The sequence below is a fragment of the Halichoerus grypus genome, chromosome 8 (genome assembly GCF_964656455.1).
Source record: "Halichoerus grypus chromosome 8, mHalGry1.hap1.1, whole genome shotgun sequence".
Lineage (NCBI taxonomy): Eukaryota > Metazoa > Chordata > Mammalia > Carnivora > Phocidae > Halichoerus > Halichoerus grypus.
Window position 1 is genome coordinate 48,767,745 of NC_135719.1, and position 17,879 is coordinate 48,785,623.

A 17,879-nucleotide genomic window follows, 5' to 3' on the forward strand; every position below is an offset into this window, starting at 1 on the left:
TCTCTCTCTAAAATAAATAAATAAATATTTTTTAAAAAAAGAAAAGGAAATATTTTTTTGGATCCTACTCTTCAGGCAAGGACAACAAAAGTAAAAGCTAACAAACAGGACCACCTCAAACTAAAAAGCTTTTTGCACAGTGAAGGGAATCATTAACAAAACAAAAAGGCAACTCACTGAATGAGAGAAGACATTTGTAAGGGATAGATACCATAAGGGATTAATATCCAAAATATATCAAGAACTCATCTACAACTCAACATCAAAAAAAAAAAATCCAATTAAAAAATGGGCCCAGGATCTGAATAGACATTTTTCCAAAGAAGACATCCAGATGGCCAACAAACACATGAAAAGTTGCTCAACATCACTCATCATCAGGGAAATGCAAATCAAAACCACAGTCTCACCTCACACCTGTCAGAATGGCTATTGTCGAAAAAAAACAAGCTTGGTGAGGATATGGAGGAAAGGGAGCCCTCGTGCACTGCTGGTGGGAATGTAAATTAGTACAGCCACTATGGAAAACAGGATGGAGGTTCCTCAAAAAATTAAAAATAGAATTACCATACAATCTAGCGATTCTACTTCTGGGGATTTATCCGAAAGAAAATGAAAACACCAATTTGAAAAGATACATGCATCCCTATGTTCACAGCAGCATTATTTATAACAGCCAAGAAATGTAAGCAACATAACTGTCCATCCACAGATGAATGGATAAAGAAGATGTATACACAATGGAATATCAGCCATCAAAAAGAATGAAATCCTGCCATTGGTGACAACATGACTGGACCTAGAGGCTACTGTGCTAAGTGAAATGAGTCAGACAGAAAAAGACAAATACTGTATGACTTCACTTCTATGTGGAATCTGAAAAACAGAACAAAAACAGACTCAAAAGTACAGAGAACAAACTGGTGGTTGCCAGAGAGGAGAGGGGCAAGGGGGTGAGTGAAATAGGTGAAGGGGATTAAGAGGTACACACTTCCAGTTATAAAATAAATAAGTCACGGGAACATAAAGTACAGTAAAGGGAATCTAGTCAATAATATTATAGTAACTTTATATGGTGACTGATGGTAACTAGACTCGGCAGTGATCATTTCATAATGTATACAGATGTCAAATCACTATGCTGTACACTTGACACTAATATGTCAGCTATAATTTTTTTTAAAAAGAATATATATTTCCTGCCAACCCCTACTTTGGTTGCATCTCTCAAGCTTTGAATATAGCATTTTCATTATTATTCAGTCTAACATATTTCCTAATATTATAGTTTCTTTCTTGACACATTGGGTTACTGAGAAGTATTTAATTTCCAAACACATGAGATTTTCTCGTTATCTTATTATTAACTTCCATCTGAACTGTACTGTGACCAGGGGGCATTCTCTGTATGATTTTAATCCTTTCAGACTTGTGGAGACTTGCATTTTGGAAGCAGTATAGAGTTAAATTGTGTAAATGTTCTGAGTGAACCTGAATGTGTATTCTGTAATTTAGATGCAGAGTTCTATACATGTCTACTGGATTTCCTGTTAACTATTTGTTCATGTAATCTACTATTATCTTTACTGATTTTTATCTTGTTATTCTATCAGTTACTGAGAAATCACACTATTGTCAACTTGTCTGTTTCTCCTACTTCTGTTACTTTAGGTAGTACTGAGGCCGTGTTGGTTACATATAACTTTAATACTGTTTTACCTTCCTGATGAATTCAAACCTCTATCATTGTGAACTGACCTTTCTATCTCTAAAAATACATTTTTGTCTAAAACTCTTATCTGAATCAGCTTAGCTAGATCACAGGGATCTGTGTTTGCTTCTGCCAGGCACCTAGGAGCTGGCCCTACCAGTTGAGACCACTTTAAACTAAATTCATGACCCTGAGGATTTTTAGATCTTCAAAATTGTGTACATTTGAGCTATATAATCTTTTAAGAGCCAACTCATGATTGTAACTGCTCAAGGACCTCTTTTCCTCTACTTTGCTCTGTGCTAAGGCCTCTGGGGATGGGAAGCTGGGATGCATTTACTTTTAGTTCACCCTTACCCTAAGAGTATAATCCTCTGAAGTAGTTTATGGGGAGAAGGGTTTCCTATTATATAATGTATCTTTGGTGGGCTTTGGTCTTATTCTGTCCCCTGCACTCTGTTGGGCTGTTAAAGCCAAAGTTCAAGTTCATTCAGCTGAGCTAATGTTTTCAAGGCAAAAGCAGTTTCAGCACTCAGCTTTACCAGAGTTCCCACTATAATTTCTAACGTGTTCACTCTTTGATGATTTTAAGATTTTTATTGAACATCTTTAGTTGTTTTTAGGATCTGCACAACCTGGCCCATCTTTAACTAGTAGAGGAATTGTGCCTTTGCTTACAAAAAGAGGAGTGGATAGGGAAGAGGGGAAAAGGTGACTTTGAAGTTAGATGGACCTGGGTTCAAATCCTAGTTATATCACTTTTTATTTCTATCATTCACTTTCAAATCCACAGCAACTGTCATTACTTTTAAAACAACAGTAACACTGTTTATTTCACAAGATTGTTGTGAGAACTGAATTATAATAACATGTAAAGAATCTGGTAACTAGTAAGCACTCAGAATCTGGTTGCTTTTCTCCCTCTGCCTACGATGCCCTTCTAAGTTTCCCTATCTGTTGAATACTATTTATCTTTCAAAGTCCAGGCCAAATATCAATTCCTCTTCCCTCCTACTCACTTCCCTGGGTGCCTGAGTGGGTCAGTCCGTCAAGCGTCTGCCTTCCACTCAGGTCATGAGCCTGGGGTCCTGGGACCAAGCCCCTCATTGGGATCCTTGCTCAGCGGGGAGTTTGCTTCTCCCTCCGCCTGCCGCTCACCCTGCTTGTGCTCTCTCTCTCTCTCTCTCTCTCTCAAATAAATAAATAAATCTTTAAAATAAAATTAAATTGTTTCCTTACTACTTTGTCTTCACCTTTATTATAATACTTACCACACTGTTCTGCAATTATTGTTTATTGGTTTATCTGCCCCTCTAGACTTGAGTTCCTTGATGGCAGGGACTATGTCTTATTCATCTCTGAATCCCTACTGTCTCATTAACTACTGAGTGAATTGCAATTAAATCAATTCATTCCATTTTCATAATTTCTGACAGAACTACAGAGTTCAGTGAACTACCTGCTACCACAGCCTTTAGACATTTAGATCTCATTTAAATCATTAGTATTTAGTTTTGCGCATGTGTGTGATTAATATATGCACACAAAAAAAGTTATACGGCAAGCATGAGGCTGCTATCTTTATAAGGGACTGTTTCCAAGATCAGCCCTTGGCTGGCATCGAGAAACCTGCCTTTCCTCCGTCCCCTAACAGTTCGTTCACTGGGCCTAGACTGTGCCTACAAACAAGGTGACTAGTGGTAAACACCAACTTTCCTTCTGGGAGTCTAGAATTTGGGTACATAGGTGCTGACTTTCTAATAGGCTTCCCTGGGCAGAAACATTATACATGATCTACTGCAGTTTTCATTGCTGGAAAAAAAAGAGCAACTCAAGTGTATACCCTCACAGGAAGGACAGAGGATGAGGAGCCCTGTACATGGAATTTCTCCACACTCCACCTGTGGTTTTTTGTTTTGTTTTTTTTTTAAAGATTTTATTTATTTATTTGACAGAGAGAGAGACAGCGAGAGAGGGAACACAAGCAGGGGGAGTGGGAGAGGGAGAAACAGGCTTTCCGCCGAGCAGGGAGCCCGATGCGGGGCTCGATCCCAGGACCCTGGGATCATGACCTGAGCCGAAGGCAGACGCTTAACGACTGAGCCACCCAGGCGCCCCTCCACCTGTGTTTTTAATCCTTTGCTGATCCTGTCATATATCCTTTCACTGTAATAAACCTTAGCCAGGAGTACAACTATATGCTGAATCCCATCAATTCTTCTAGTGAATCATCAAACACATAGGTGGGTATTGGGCATCTCCCCCGAAAAAGTGTCTCAACCCAATATTTTATTTTGAAAATTTTTAATTCACTTAAAAAAAATTTTTTTTAAAGATTTTATTTATTGGGGCGCCTGGGTGGCTCAGTCGTTAAGCGTCTGCTTCGGCTGGGGTCGTGATCCCAGGGTCCTGGGATCGAGCCCCGCATCGGGCTCCCTGCTCCGCGGGAAGCCTGCTTCTCCTTCTCCCATTCCCCCTGCTTGTATTCCCTCTCTCGCTGGGTCTCTCTCTGTCAAATAAATAAATAAAATTTTTCAAATAAAAATTTTAAAAAAAAGAATATTTCATAGGTGATGTGGGTACTTTTTTTTTTTTTCTTGATATGAGTACTTCTTAAGGCATCCTAAGAGGAGGCCACACCTTGATCATTTAATTAAGAGATGGGGATTGCCTTGGGGCGCCTGGGTGGCTCAGTCGTTAAGCGTCTGCCTTCGGCTCAGGTCATGATCCCAGAGTCCTGGGATCGAGCCCCGCATCAGGCTCCCTGCTCCGCGGGAAGCCTGCTTCTCCCTCTCCCATTCCCCCTGCTTGTATTCCCTCTCTTGCTGTGTCTCTCTCTGTCAAATAAATAAAATCTTTAAAAAAAAAAAAAAAAGAGATGGGGATTGCCAGAACCCTCTACTTTAAAGGTACTCTTTTTCTTTTGTAATTAGTAAGTAATCTAACAGTGTAATCTCCTATTCTCTAACTATACTTTTTCCTCCAATGGAACTGTCATCCACTGATAATCCTTGCCTGATCTGGAGGTTGCACAGAGATGATTTTCTAATTCAATCATTCCTTCTTCATTTTTTAGCTGGCATTCTTATGTAAGGATGAGTTTTCCCTTTCTCTCTCTGTTCCCTCTTTATATTTTAAATTGAAATTTTTATTGAAATAATTATAAATCCACATGCAGTTATAAGAAATAACACCAAGAGATCCCTTGTACTCTTTGCCCAGTTTCTCCCAAAGATAGTACTTTAACATAACTATAGTATAATATTACAGTCAGGATATTGACATTGATAGGACCGACTTATCTTATTCATAGTTTCCCAGTTTGACTTGTATTCATTTGTGTGTATGTGTGTAAGTACTATACGATTTTATTACAAGCGTAGGTTTGTCCATCACAGTCAAGATACTGAACAGTTCCAGATCCCTGGTGCTGCCCTTTTGTAACCACACCCACCTCCTGCCCCCTCCTCTTGCCTCCCCGCCCCCTGCCCCAGCACCTCCATCTTCCTTTCCTTTTGAGTATCACTATGGACTGATGGATCTTCTTTTTTAGTTCCCTCTGTCAAAATCCACTACTATTCTTATTCTTTTTGCTGTTCAAATGATCACAAATTTGGCTGGTGGAAATCCCTTCAAACCAGCTCCTATGCTATTCTGACATGACTTTGTGGCCTTTGACCATGTACTTTCTCTAGCACAGACTTGGAATAATCAGCCATTTCTTCAAGGAGCCTTAGTTCCTTCAGCGAGGAATGGTAATTTAGAAAACATGATCTGGGGGCACCTGGCTGGCTCAGTCAGTAGAGCATCTGACTCCCGATCTGAGTTTAAGCCCCATGTTGGGCGTGGAGCCTACTTAAAAAAAAAAAAAAAAAGAGAGAGAGAGAAAAGAAAACATGATCTGGCACATTGAGGTATACTCAATGCTCATTTTTAGTGTCTAGCTAGGAATTTTTAAAGTCATGCTGTCATATTTAAATTTCCAATTCAAATTTACTATTATAGAGTTTCTCATCTTGTTACTTATTATTTTTATCGCTTTTCTTACAGTGAAAACCTTGGTTCCTAATAGCATTAACACATTTATTTATTTGATCCTCAAAAAGTTTCAGAATTATATCAGTATTTTTACTGACAATAAACCTACTGAGTGAAGTACAACGTTTCTTTTTGTTCTTAGAATGCATTCTACTAGGGCGCCTGGGTGGCTCAGTTGGTTAAGCGACTGCCTTCGGCTCAGGTCATGATCCTGGAGTCCCGGGATCGAGTCCCGCATCGGGCTCCCTGCTCGGCGGGGAGTCTGCTTCTCCCTCTGACCCTCCCCCCTCTCATGCTCTATCTCATTCTCTCTCTCAGATAAATAAATAAAATCTTAAAAAAAAATAAAATAAAATAAAGTCTTAAAAAAAAAAAAAAAAGAATGCATTCTACTAAAGAACCAGAGTACTGTGCAAAGTTACTTGTATTAACTTATTCATCTGGATGGTTATGTTATCAATTTTACATACACAGGTCCTTTTGATTCTGTTTGTATTGAATTTCAAGATTTGCCACTGTATTCTTTTTTATTAAGTTCTATTTTTGAATATGTAAAATAGTCACATCGGTCAAAAGTCAAACTGTAGAAACGTATCTCCAGAAGTCCTACCTCAAACCTATCTCCCTCCACCACATTCCTACTCACCACCCACAGGTAAGCATTTCAGGAGTTTCCGGTTTATCCTCCTCCATATGTGTGCACACACATTTTCCAAAAACTAAGTAAATATACCCAGATATTCTTATATCCCTTATATGCTACGTTAACGGTAGCATGTAATATACATTCTCACACACCTTGCTTTTTTCACCTAGATCAATCCTCATCAGTTCATAGAGGTCTCACTCCTTTTTACAGCTGCATATACTCAACAGGGTATAGATACTAGTACACATCCCCTGCAATCCCCCTTGTTTGGATCCAAATTCTACTTACACTTAAAAATGCACTTCGAGGGGCACCTGGGTGGCTCAGTTGGTTGAGCGACCCACTTGCGATTTCAGCTCAGGTCGTGATCTCAGGGTCGTGAGATTGAGCCCTGAGTGGGGCTCTGCACTCAGCAGGGAGTGTGCTTGGGATTCTCTTTCTCCCTCTCCCTTTGCCCCTCCCCCACCCCCACTCCTCTCTCTCTCTCTCTCTCAAAAATAAATATGTAAATAAATCTTAAAAAAAAAAAAAAGCTCAAGGCCCACATGCTTTAGGAAGAAAACCTTCCTCTCTTCCCGGAACTCCAAGAACACTGTACCACTGATTACTCTGCTCATCCTCTCCCCCCACCAAGAGGAAGCTTCTTTAAAAGTTATCTATAGGGGCGCCTGGGTGGCTCAGTCGTTGAGCGTCTGCCTTCGGCTCAGGTCATGATCCCAGGGTCCTGGGATCAAGCCCCGCATCGGGCTCCCTGCTCGGCGGGAGGCCTGCTTCTCCCTCTCCCATTCCCCCTGCTTGTGTTCCCTCTCTCTCTGTGTCTCTGTCAAATAAATAAAATCTTTAAAAAAAAATAAAATAAAATAAAAGTTATCTATAATCATTACTTCTTCCTCACCATAAATTTACTCTTAAATCCACTCTGGTCTAGCCTCTATCCCCACCACTCCACTGAAACTGTTATTATCAAGACCAATAACCTCCATACTGGCAAATCCAACAGACATATAGTCTCATCATACTCCAAGCAGCACTGGACACAGCTGACTGCATCCCATGGAAATGCTCCTGTCCCCTGGGTTCTAGGACACCACAGGGCACCGTCTGGATTTTGCCGTGTAGGCTACTCCTTTTCTATCCTTTGCTGTCCTTTCTCCTCTGCTCAACTTCTCAATGGCTGAGTAGCTCAGGACTCAACCCTTCCTATCTCCACCAGTTTTTATTTATTTATTTATTTTTAAAGATTTTATTTATTTGAGAGAGGGAGAAAGCGCACACATGGGGGGGAACGGAAGGAAGAAGCAGAGAACCCAACAACGACGGGACTCTATCCCCAAACCCTGAGATCATGACCTGAGCCAAAAGCAGCCACTTAACCAAATGAGCCACCCAGGAGGCCCCACCACCAGTTTTTAATATCTATCAGTTTTCTGTCATAAATTGGCATGTGAAAGGGCCAAATTAAAGCCACAGTATTTTATACGGCCTGCAGAGAATTGCTTTTGTTTTATGTGTGTATTAATTTTTAGTTTGACTTCACCAGCAAGTGCTTTCCACCTAGGGACTCTGCAGGAGCTGTCCCTTCTCTCTGCCACATTCGTCCTCGTACTTCCGCACAGCTTCTTCGCAGTTAGGTCTCTGCTCACTTCCTCAGAGAGACCTTCCCTGACAACCCAATCTGTGGCAGTTCTCATGATGCCTGCTCAGATTGGTCTTCTTATGCCTTCTCCAAAATGTTATTAATCTGAAACTGTTCGATGAATTTGTTCACTTTTACTGTCACTCTTTCACCACCAGCGGTTTCAGCACATGAACTTCATAAGAGGAGGGACCTCCATCTGCTCCTCCTGCCCAAGTCTCAGAGTCTGAAAGACTCCCACACACACAGTAAGCCTTTACATGTATTTGTTGAATAAGTCAAGTGTAAAACTATAAGGACTTTTTTTTTAACATTTAAAAAAAATCTGGATTTCTAGCTTCTCTTTCACAAATTAGAAAAATCAGATGCCAACCTCAATCTGCCTTCTTGCATGACAATAGCTCTCCCTTTAGGATGAACCCTATCCTCTCCAATTAACCACATTCCCCACCCAGCTCACTTCACAAACATTTACTGGGCTCTCACTAGATGCCAGGTACCGTTCAAAGTGTTCCACATTACTAGCTCATACACACACACACACACACACACACACACACAAAGCCCTATAAAATAGGTACTATTATTATGAGGATTTTACAAATGGGCAGCTGAGGCTTACAGAGGTTATATAACAGGCCCGAGATTACAAAATCAGCAAGGGGCAAGACCCAGATTCAAATCAAGGCAAAAAGACACCTGGGCTCCTCATCACTATTTTGGGCATTTGAGTTGGTAACCTCTGATCTATTCTCTTTACCTGGGTGAGCTCAACCTGTCTCAGGAATTTAAATACTATAACTTATTAACTGACAATTCCAAAATTTGCTACATTTCTTCAATTCTAAAATGCACATTTTTTTCCAATTCAGTATCTCTAAAATCAGGATATATAATACAATCGATAGCAGCACCTGACAAGTAAGTGCTTTGGCCAAGTGGCAGCCGTAACACGCCTATCACTGCCTGAATGTGTGTGAACTGGCTATCATTCCAGATGGCGTGACTAGATGGTTGCAACTGTTTTTCAGTCAAAAAGCCACTTAAAGGGCCTTTGAGGAAGGAGTATGAGTCCTGGTTCTCGTCTGGAAATATTTTCTTGACATCTTCTGGTCAGATCCAGAAAGTGCCAGCATTGAAACTTATAAATAGGTCATGATGACTTGAAAAAAAAAATGCCAGAGATAACAGTAAGGCACTCTTCCAGAAATGGTGCATTTACTAGTCCTTAATGGTACGGAGGATGATACTATGTGGGAAAACATAGACCGTGACATCCCTGAGGTGAAAAGTGATTCAGAAGAGTAGACTCTAAATTATGAAGATGGGGGGCACCTGGGTGGCTCAGTCGGTTAAGCGTCTGCCTTCAGCTCAGGTCATGATTCCAGGGGCCTGGGATTGAGCCCCATGTCCGGCTACCTGCTCAGTGGGGAATCTGCTTCTCCCTCTCCCTTTGCCTGCTGCTCCCCCTGCTTGTGCTCTCTCTCTCTCTGTCAAATAAATAAAATCTTTAAAAAAAAAAAAAGAAAGAAAGAAAATAAGCAGCCCTGATATCTGAAACTGATCTGACATTCACAGCTAGATCTCAAAATTATTACAAGCTGGTCTAAAGCTTACAGCAAGGCCATTGTGCTCTCCTATTAAACATAAACAATCTCAAAAAATACCAAACCACCTCAGGTTACTCTGAGATCATGATAAAATGACACAAAATAAGGTCAACTCATAATTTTGTCTAAGAAGAAGTCACTCGCTATGTCATCCAAAACATATCCAATCATAGAATTGTCCCCACTCTCTAACAGCACGCCATCTAAGATGAATCCCTACTTCCTTAGTCCCTTTCCCAATCATCCAACCAAAGCCTAAATCCTATAATCACTTATTTCTAGTGCCCTCTTACTGAGACGCCCCACGTCTCAAATGTGTTCCCAAAATGTGTTCTCCCCCATCGAAACAAGCAATAAACCCACTTGTTAAAACAAGATGTTTCTCAAAATAGAGGAGCATGGGGAAGGGGGCAAAAATAAAACAAGATGAAATCAGAGAGGGAGACAAACCGTAAGAGACTCTTAATCACAGGAAACAAACTGAGGGTTGCTGGAGGGGAGGGAGGTGGAGGATTGGGGTAACTAGGTGACGGGCATTAAGGAAGATGTGTAATGTAATGAGCATTGGGTGTTATATACAACTGGTGAATTACTGAACTCTACTTCTGAAATGAATAATATACTATATGTTAATTAACTGAATTTAAATAAATAAAATTTAATTTAATTTAAAAAAAACAAGCTGTTCCTGGTGGTCTTTAAAAGGGTTGGGCAGGGGGAAATTGTATAAAAATGTCCCACTGCGGGGCACCTGGGTGGCTCAGTTGGTTAAGCGTCTCCTATGGCTCGGGTTGTGGTCCCAGGGTCCTGCTCAGCGAGGAGCCTGCTTCTCCCTCTGCCTGCCGCTCCCCCTGCTTGTGCTCTCTCTCCTTTCTCTCTCTCACTGACAAATAAATAAATAATCTTAAAAAAAAATGTCCCACTGCTGAACAATCTCACCAACAATTGGTAATGTTAGACTTTCCATTTTTCCCAATCTAAGAAATATATTATCATATTCTAACAAATACTATTCCTTTAATTTACATGTCCCTGATGACAACTGAGATCAAGCATCTTTTTAGGTTTACTGGCCATTCTTGTTTCCTTTTACTCTGAATTGCTTATATTTTCTGCCCCTTTTTCTAATGGGTAATATGTCTTTTTCGTATTGGTCTGTAGGTGGTTCTTTATATATTTCAGATGCTAGTCATTTGTCTGTGATATGTGCTGTAGATATCTTCTTCAAGCTTGTCTTACATCAGTTAATCTTTAGGATTTATGTTTTGTGTGTCTTATTTAACACATTATTCCCTGTTCCAATACCATAAAGATAGTCTCCTATATTTTCTTTTAGTAGTTTTGCTTTATGCATTCAGGTCATTAACCCCCCTGGAATTGACTTTTATGTATGACATAAGGCAAGATCTTATTTTATCTTTCGCTATTTGGATTACTAACTGTCCCCAAACAATTTCCTGAATGGTTCATCCTTTGCCCTATTAATATTCAAAGCCACCTCTGCTGTACGTTTTCATATATGGATAACTCTGCTCATAGACTCTACCCTATCCTATTGCTCTTTGTGTTTCTCTCTCTCATCTAAGGTTTAATATAACAATAATAATCCTTTCACTTGAATAGCAAACTAGAATTTACAAAGCACTTTCAAATCCATTGTCTAGTTCAGACCTCAAAACAATCCTGTGAATTAGTGCCTTCACATTTATCTGGATGAAGAAACTGAGGGACATAAGGATTAAGTGAATTATCCATGGCCACCAGGTAGGAAGTAGAAGCCCAAGACCCCTATCTTCACCCCTATCTTCGGTTACCCCTCTTTCTACCAGAGTGTCTATCAAGTAAGGACAAGAACAGTATCTGTCAAACAGCTCCCAAAGGTATGCACTTTGTCCACATACAACTAAAACAAACCAAAACCTTGATAAATGAACAAATGCTTTAACAACTATGGTTGTTGGCACAAAGCTGTCTATTATGCTTATCTTGAAAATAAACTCTATTCTGAAAATAGCCTTGCCCTGGCCCCCTGGACTCCAGCTGACATCTTTGCTACTGCTTACCTCAAACACAGACAAGACTGCTGTTGGAAGTCTTTACTGAGCACCATCCCTCCTCACATTAACAGCCATTTCTCAGCAGCCACTAGCCCTGTACCTCCAAGGACAGAATAGAGATGTGAAAACTGGACAGTTCTCTGTGTCTCAGAAAGGGAGGGGAGCAGAGCTGATGTCCCCAAATTGGAATTCAACACTAAAACTCAGTAACTGTGGAAAACACCAGAAAGCAGGGGGTAACAGAGAGCTGTCCAACAACCCAGCACCTAGCTTAATGAGCTAGGAGTAGGCACTCCACAAATGCTTTTCATTGAAAAATGGATTGCTTCATCCACAGCCTGAATCACAGGTTCGACAAGCCCGCACTGAGCAATTAAGTGAGAAATTAAAAAACAACAACAAAACAAACAAAAACAAAAACAGCAGCTCCTGACATTCAGAGGGTGGTCTGTCACTCACAGCTCGGCCTTGTTATTCTCCAATTGGACATAATGGCACAGAATACCAACCTTGGACAAGGTTATTCTGAAACCTTGACAAAATGAGACAAAAGTCATTTCTTTTTTTTTTTTTTAAGATTTTATTTATTTATTTGACAGAGAGAGAGACAGCGAGAGAGGGAACACAAGTAGGGGGAGAGGGAGAAGCAGGCTTCCTGCCGAGCCGGGAGCCCTACGCGGGGCTCAATCCCAGGACCCTGAGATCATGACCTGAGCCGAAGGCAGACGCTTAACGACTTAGCCACCCAGGCGCCCCGGCAAAAGTCATTTCATAATTTTGTGTAAGCACAGACAAAAACGTGGCTGCTATGCCACTCCCAAAATACCAGACGTCCTTTCTGTCTCGGCCAAAATGAGTGACTGCGACTTCTCTACCAATTACTTTTATTCTTTTGCTAGTCTCTCCTCCCTACAGATAAGATTTAGTCTGATAACCAGCCACAGAATTACCCGTTTTCTGACAGCATCCAAATCCTATAATCAGGTCTAACCCCCTTAATGAGACATCATTGTCCCCCATGGGCTATGCTCTCCCTTGCTGAAATGAGTAATAAACCCAACTCGTTTAACCACAGGTGTTTCCCTGGCAGTCTCTGGCTGCAGTGCATTGACACGGTACAAGTCAGACAACCTAAGAGTCTACGCCTTTCTCTTCCTGGAACGTTCTTCCAATCTCAGTTTGACAAGAACACTTCATCTCATTTCTGGAAGTCATTTCTAACTAAACATAAGAGAGGTAACAAATTCCTTTAACAGCAGAGACCTGGTTAATATTCAACTTCAATTCTACCAATAAACATACTCCTACACAAAACTTTTTGTCTGTATATGATAATATGCTTCTTCTAGATAGTATGCTCTTGGAAAGCTGAGGCTGTCTGACTCATCTGTAAATCTCTAGTACCTCACACATGGTAGAGGATTTCTTTTATGAGTGGTATTAAAACATTGCTTTGGGGGGGGGATATTTATTTTTTCCCAAAAATAAAAGGATTTCTCTCTCCAAAAGAATCTTCCATTTTTTTCTCCACCTTTGCATTTCCTTAAATATAATACATTTCAAATGTATACCTTTCATATTTCTAAATATACCAAATATGATTAACATGTGTTCATATCTCTTAACAAAGAGGTTTAGATCTCTCAAGACAAACATAAACATGATGCATTCTTTCATTGTCCAACTAATTTCCATTTCTTTCCACCACCACCACCCACCTATTCCCCTAAAAACAACTTTAAGTGTTTGCAGCTTGTATCCCAGAACACTACGTCCTTATTACATGATAACATCTAGAGAGGGAAGGGCCTGAGTTTAATCTGTCTACATAACACTTGGCTAAATTACTTTTTTAAAAAAGAGACTGTCATAACACATGTTCCACAGTTACTGAGAAACCTCTCCAGATGGAGACTTTGATCCCCATCAACAAAGATTTTGTTTGTTTCCTTCTTTACTGCAACACCCTGGAGCAGAGTAGAGGGGGACAGCACAGACCATTTACTCATCTTCTGATGCAAAAGTATAATTCAATCTGGTTTAACACATTAAAATGACACACCATGCACTGTCCTATCCTATCTAAAGGCTTTCTGGCCAGTACTGTCTTTATGTGTCAATGGGAAAATGGGTTTAAATTCCAGAAACAAAGATTCAACTCAACAAATTCAAATCCACACCCAAAGAGCACCTACACTTTGCAAGAAATATGCCAGACAGGTGGACAGATAGAAATATGACCAACTGAGTCAAAGGCAGCGAAAGTTAGGTGGAGTGAAGGAGGTTACAAATTGCCATAGATGTCACGGAGAAGTAGTAAGGATGACTGAAGAAAGAACATTCCAGACTGAAAACTCCACAGTTTCTCAAAACCTGGAATCCTGGATGGTTTGGACAGAGGCAGGGGGTCCACAGGTCCTGGTATCTCTACCATTTAGGAGGCATGGGCTTGTTCATACAGGGAGCTAAGGAAATCAAACATAAATGCTCTATGTAACTTAATTTTTAAGTTCTCTATGCAACTCCGCAAACCTGAGCTCACAGCCTTCAGAACAGACGGAAAATCACTTTCTCCGGGTCTTCCGGATTTTAAAATTAAAATTAACAAGAATGACTTCCATCACTGAACGGTTGGAAGGTGGGTGTGGCCCCTCTGGGGGCAGCTGCGACGGGCCTTGTGAACGGCAGACCGGCCTGGCTGAACCCCTCTGGCCAGCGCCAAGACGTCCAGCCAGGACACAGCAAGCCACCGTCATTCTGCACCCCCGGCCCAAAGAGCTCATCCTATGCCTCGTAGGGCCTAGGCAAAACCGAACCCCGACGGCTAGGCCTCCCGGGCCGGGCGCGGGCTCCATCAGGCCGCAGGCTGTGAACAAAGAGAAGGCCCCGGGGCAGCCTCCGAGAGCCGCACAGGACTCACGCAGCATCCGAAAGTACCCGCAGCCCTCAGGGGGTTGTGCCCCAGGCCCGGGGTCTACGAGTGTTCCTCGACGAGGGCCAGCCCCTGCCCCGGCCCGGACGCCAAAAGCGCACCGCGTCGCCGAACCCGTTGGCGCACCGCAAGCCCTCCCTCGCGCACCGGGACAAAGGGGATGGGGGAGATCGGAAGGTCCCGGGAGCTGAGACCCCGCGTTCGTCCCGCCGCCCGCACCGGCTTTTACCTGCACGTCACTCAGCTCCACGCGCAGATACAGCTCGCGGTGTCGCTGAGCCCAGTAGACGTGCGGCGTCAGCACCTGATTCTCCATGGCCACACTGCCCAGGGCGCGGGGAGATGGATCGCTGCGCTTCGCTGCTTCGGAGAGTGGGCGACTGGAGCCTGCCGAACGCAGGCCACAAACCCCCGCGCTCTCGAGCGCGGGCACCCGGCCACCTCGAGACACCCTACGCTCGCAGGCTGCGCTTGCGCAATGAAGATTGTGGGCGGTGTCGCCGTGAGCGCTTGGCCTCTGTTGGGTTCGGGAGGGGGCGGAGCCGAGCAAAGGTACGACTGGCCCGTGACGCCAGAGCGTGAGGCGGCTGCCTGGGCAATTGCCAATCAGCAGGTGCGTGCATGGCGCTTTTCTCTCTTCTCCAGGGCGATGCTTTAAGATAGGCTTAAAAAATGAAAAGTGCTGGAGACACCTAAAGGACTGATCAGCATGGGAAAGGGCTTGGGACTGGTGTATCTGGAAGGTCCCTCCTGTCCTATCACCTATTAAATCAACGTTTACTGAGCGCCTACTAATTGCGCTGGGCTTCAAAGCTAAACACTGGAGTTACAACAGTAAGGCACAGTCCCTGCTGTCCTGGAACCCTGCAATTACAAACACAGTAAGGCTGGTGATGGTTATAGGGGGAGCACTGTGGGAAGAGGGTGGAAGGGTGTTCTAAGAGGGGAGATCTCGTAAGCGTAAAGGCCAGAGATTTTCAGCGCAGTCCCGTAGAACTTTATGTCGTGATGGAAATGTTACATTCTGCGTTGTTCAGTATGGTAGCCACTAGCCACATGAGGCTTTTGAGTACTCGAATGTGGCTAGTGAGACTGAGAAATTGAGTTTTCTATTTTATTTACTTCTACTTAATTTAAATAGCGACATAATAGCGGTTATCCTATTGGACAGAGCAGGAGACTTGTCTCTCTTAAAATAGGAAACCCAAACTAGATACAACACTAATTAGTGTCTAATTTAAGCTATCTCGTCTGTATCCACTTTCATCCCTGAGTCTGCCACAGTGAAGAATTTAATAGGAAGCAACATTACTGTGAAAACCAGAAGTCTGGGACAAAAATGAAACTTATAATTCAGTTCTGATAGCACCCATTTGTTTAGCAAAGTGCTGAGCACAGGGATCCAGAGATGAAGAGAAATGATGCGGGCTCTCAGGAAACATTTAATTCAGGGGGTAGATAGTATAAAATATGGGGGTTTTAATATGGTGAATGCACGGAGCTTAAAAAGTCAGGATGGTGGGAACTGAGGGTTTTGGAAACAATCGGTGGACATTTAAAAGTGAGTCGTTGAGAGCTGGACAGTGAAATGTGAGGAGAAATTTGATAGAGAAAGAAGCAGGGGTAGGATAGTGGAAATATGGGTCAGGAGTTCAAAGGTGAAGAAATGTGGAAAGTTTTGTGTGCTAGGGGTTAAGGACATGGAGAATAGAAATCACCCTTGAGGGGCGCCTGGGTGGCTCAGTCGTTAAGCGTCTGCCTTCAGCTGGGGTCATGATCCCGAGGTTCTGGGATGGAACCCCATATCGGGATCCCTGCTCCGCGGAAGCCTGCTTCATCCCTCTCCCACTCCCCCTGCTTGTGTTCCCTTTCTCGCTGTATCTCTCTCTGTCAAATAAATAAAATCTTAAAAAAAAAAAAAAAGAAAAAAGAAATCACCCTTGATCCAAAAAAGCAGATAAGGAGTGAATTAAGAAAGTCTTTGTTTGCTTCAGTGAGGTATTTGTCCTGTATTCCACAGACACATAGCAGCCAGGGACCTTTGTTAAACTGGCGATTAGCCAAATCAAGTATGTGCTTGGCAGACCCACCTGTCAGTGAGGAGGAATTGATAGCAGGCAAACTGGTTGGAGGTGATGCAATCTGCTGGGTATGGGATAACGAAAGAAGTAAACTTGATAACCTTGAATTTTAAAAATAAAATATTTTTGAAATGATAAAAGTGTTTTTATTGCATTGTCTTTAATACAATGCAGATCCAATATAGGACACTTTTTAAAAATTGAGGTATACAGGAAATGAGCAAATTTGAAATGTTTAGCTTAAGCTGAATTTTTACTTACTTACATTTATATCTGTGTAATTAATTACCAGCTAGACCAAGATCAGGAACGTTTCCAGCATCCCCGGGGTTCTCTCATTTAGTATACGTTTGCCTCCCAGCCCTTCCTCCAAGAATCACCATAAAGTAGATTTTGTCTGTTCTTGAATTTCATATAAATGGAATGGTTTTAGTTTGTCTCTCCAGTGTTGTATTTCATTGTATGAATATAGCACAAATTATTTATCCATTCTCTTCATGAAGGACATTTGCATTGTTTCCCATTTTTAGCCATTCTAAAAAATGGAATGCAATGAACATTTTTGTACCTATCTTTTGGTATATAAATGTGCTTAATTCTCTTGGATAAATATGTAGAAGTAGAAATGCTAGGACATAGGCTATCTCTTTAGTAGATAAGCAGATTTTGTTTTTGTTTTTAGTATAGTTGACACAGGAGATAAGCAGTTTTACAAAGTGTTCTGATCAGTTTACAAACCCACAGGCAATGTTTGAAGTTCTAGTTGCTTTATTTCCTTGGTATTTTCAGTTTTTCTAATTTTAGCCATTCTGGTGGTGGGTATGTAATAAACAGTAAAATAATTTCAATTCAGAGTAGTTAAAACCTGAGGCTTATCAGCTGACCTCCATCCAAGGTGACAGCTATTGATAAGCTAGAAGATTGAATCTTGACATTTTGCCTCAGATCTTCCATAAGAAGGTCCAAAGGAAGGGGGCCTATCCAGCCTGCTTCAGCTAACCACCATGGTTAACCTACTGGCCTGAGTTTCCATATCCATCAAATGAGAGAGTTAGAGTCAGCCCTTTCTGATGATCTTATTAGCTATTTCTAAATTTTCCTGCAAAGAGACCAGCTTTTATGGACCCCTCTCTCCAGGGGAAATCCAGTAAGATAAAAACTGAAA

The 17,879-nt window shown here is 41.8% G+C and overlaps 1 protein-coding gene across 2 annotated transcripts in view; it reads right to left on the reverse strand.

Moving 5' to 3' along the window:
* The window catches only part of HACD3 (3-hydroxyacyl-CoA dehydratase 3), a 40,664-nt gene extending 25,580 nt beyond the window's left edge, over window positions 1-15,084 (reverse strand). Inside the window, exon 1 of one of the 2 annotated variants that reach the window (XM_036087198.2) lies at window positions 14,863-15,084. In XM_036087198.2, the coding sequence (XP_035943091.1) occupies window positions 14,863-14,949 (87 nt within the window). In that variant the 5' untranslated portion in view covers window positions 14,950-15,084. The remainder of the gene's footprint in view (window positions 1-14,862) is intronic. The other variant, XM_078079196.1, reaches the window with a different exon arrangement.
* Window positions 15,085-17,879: the final 2,795 nt, after the last annotated feature.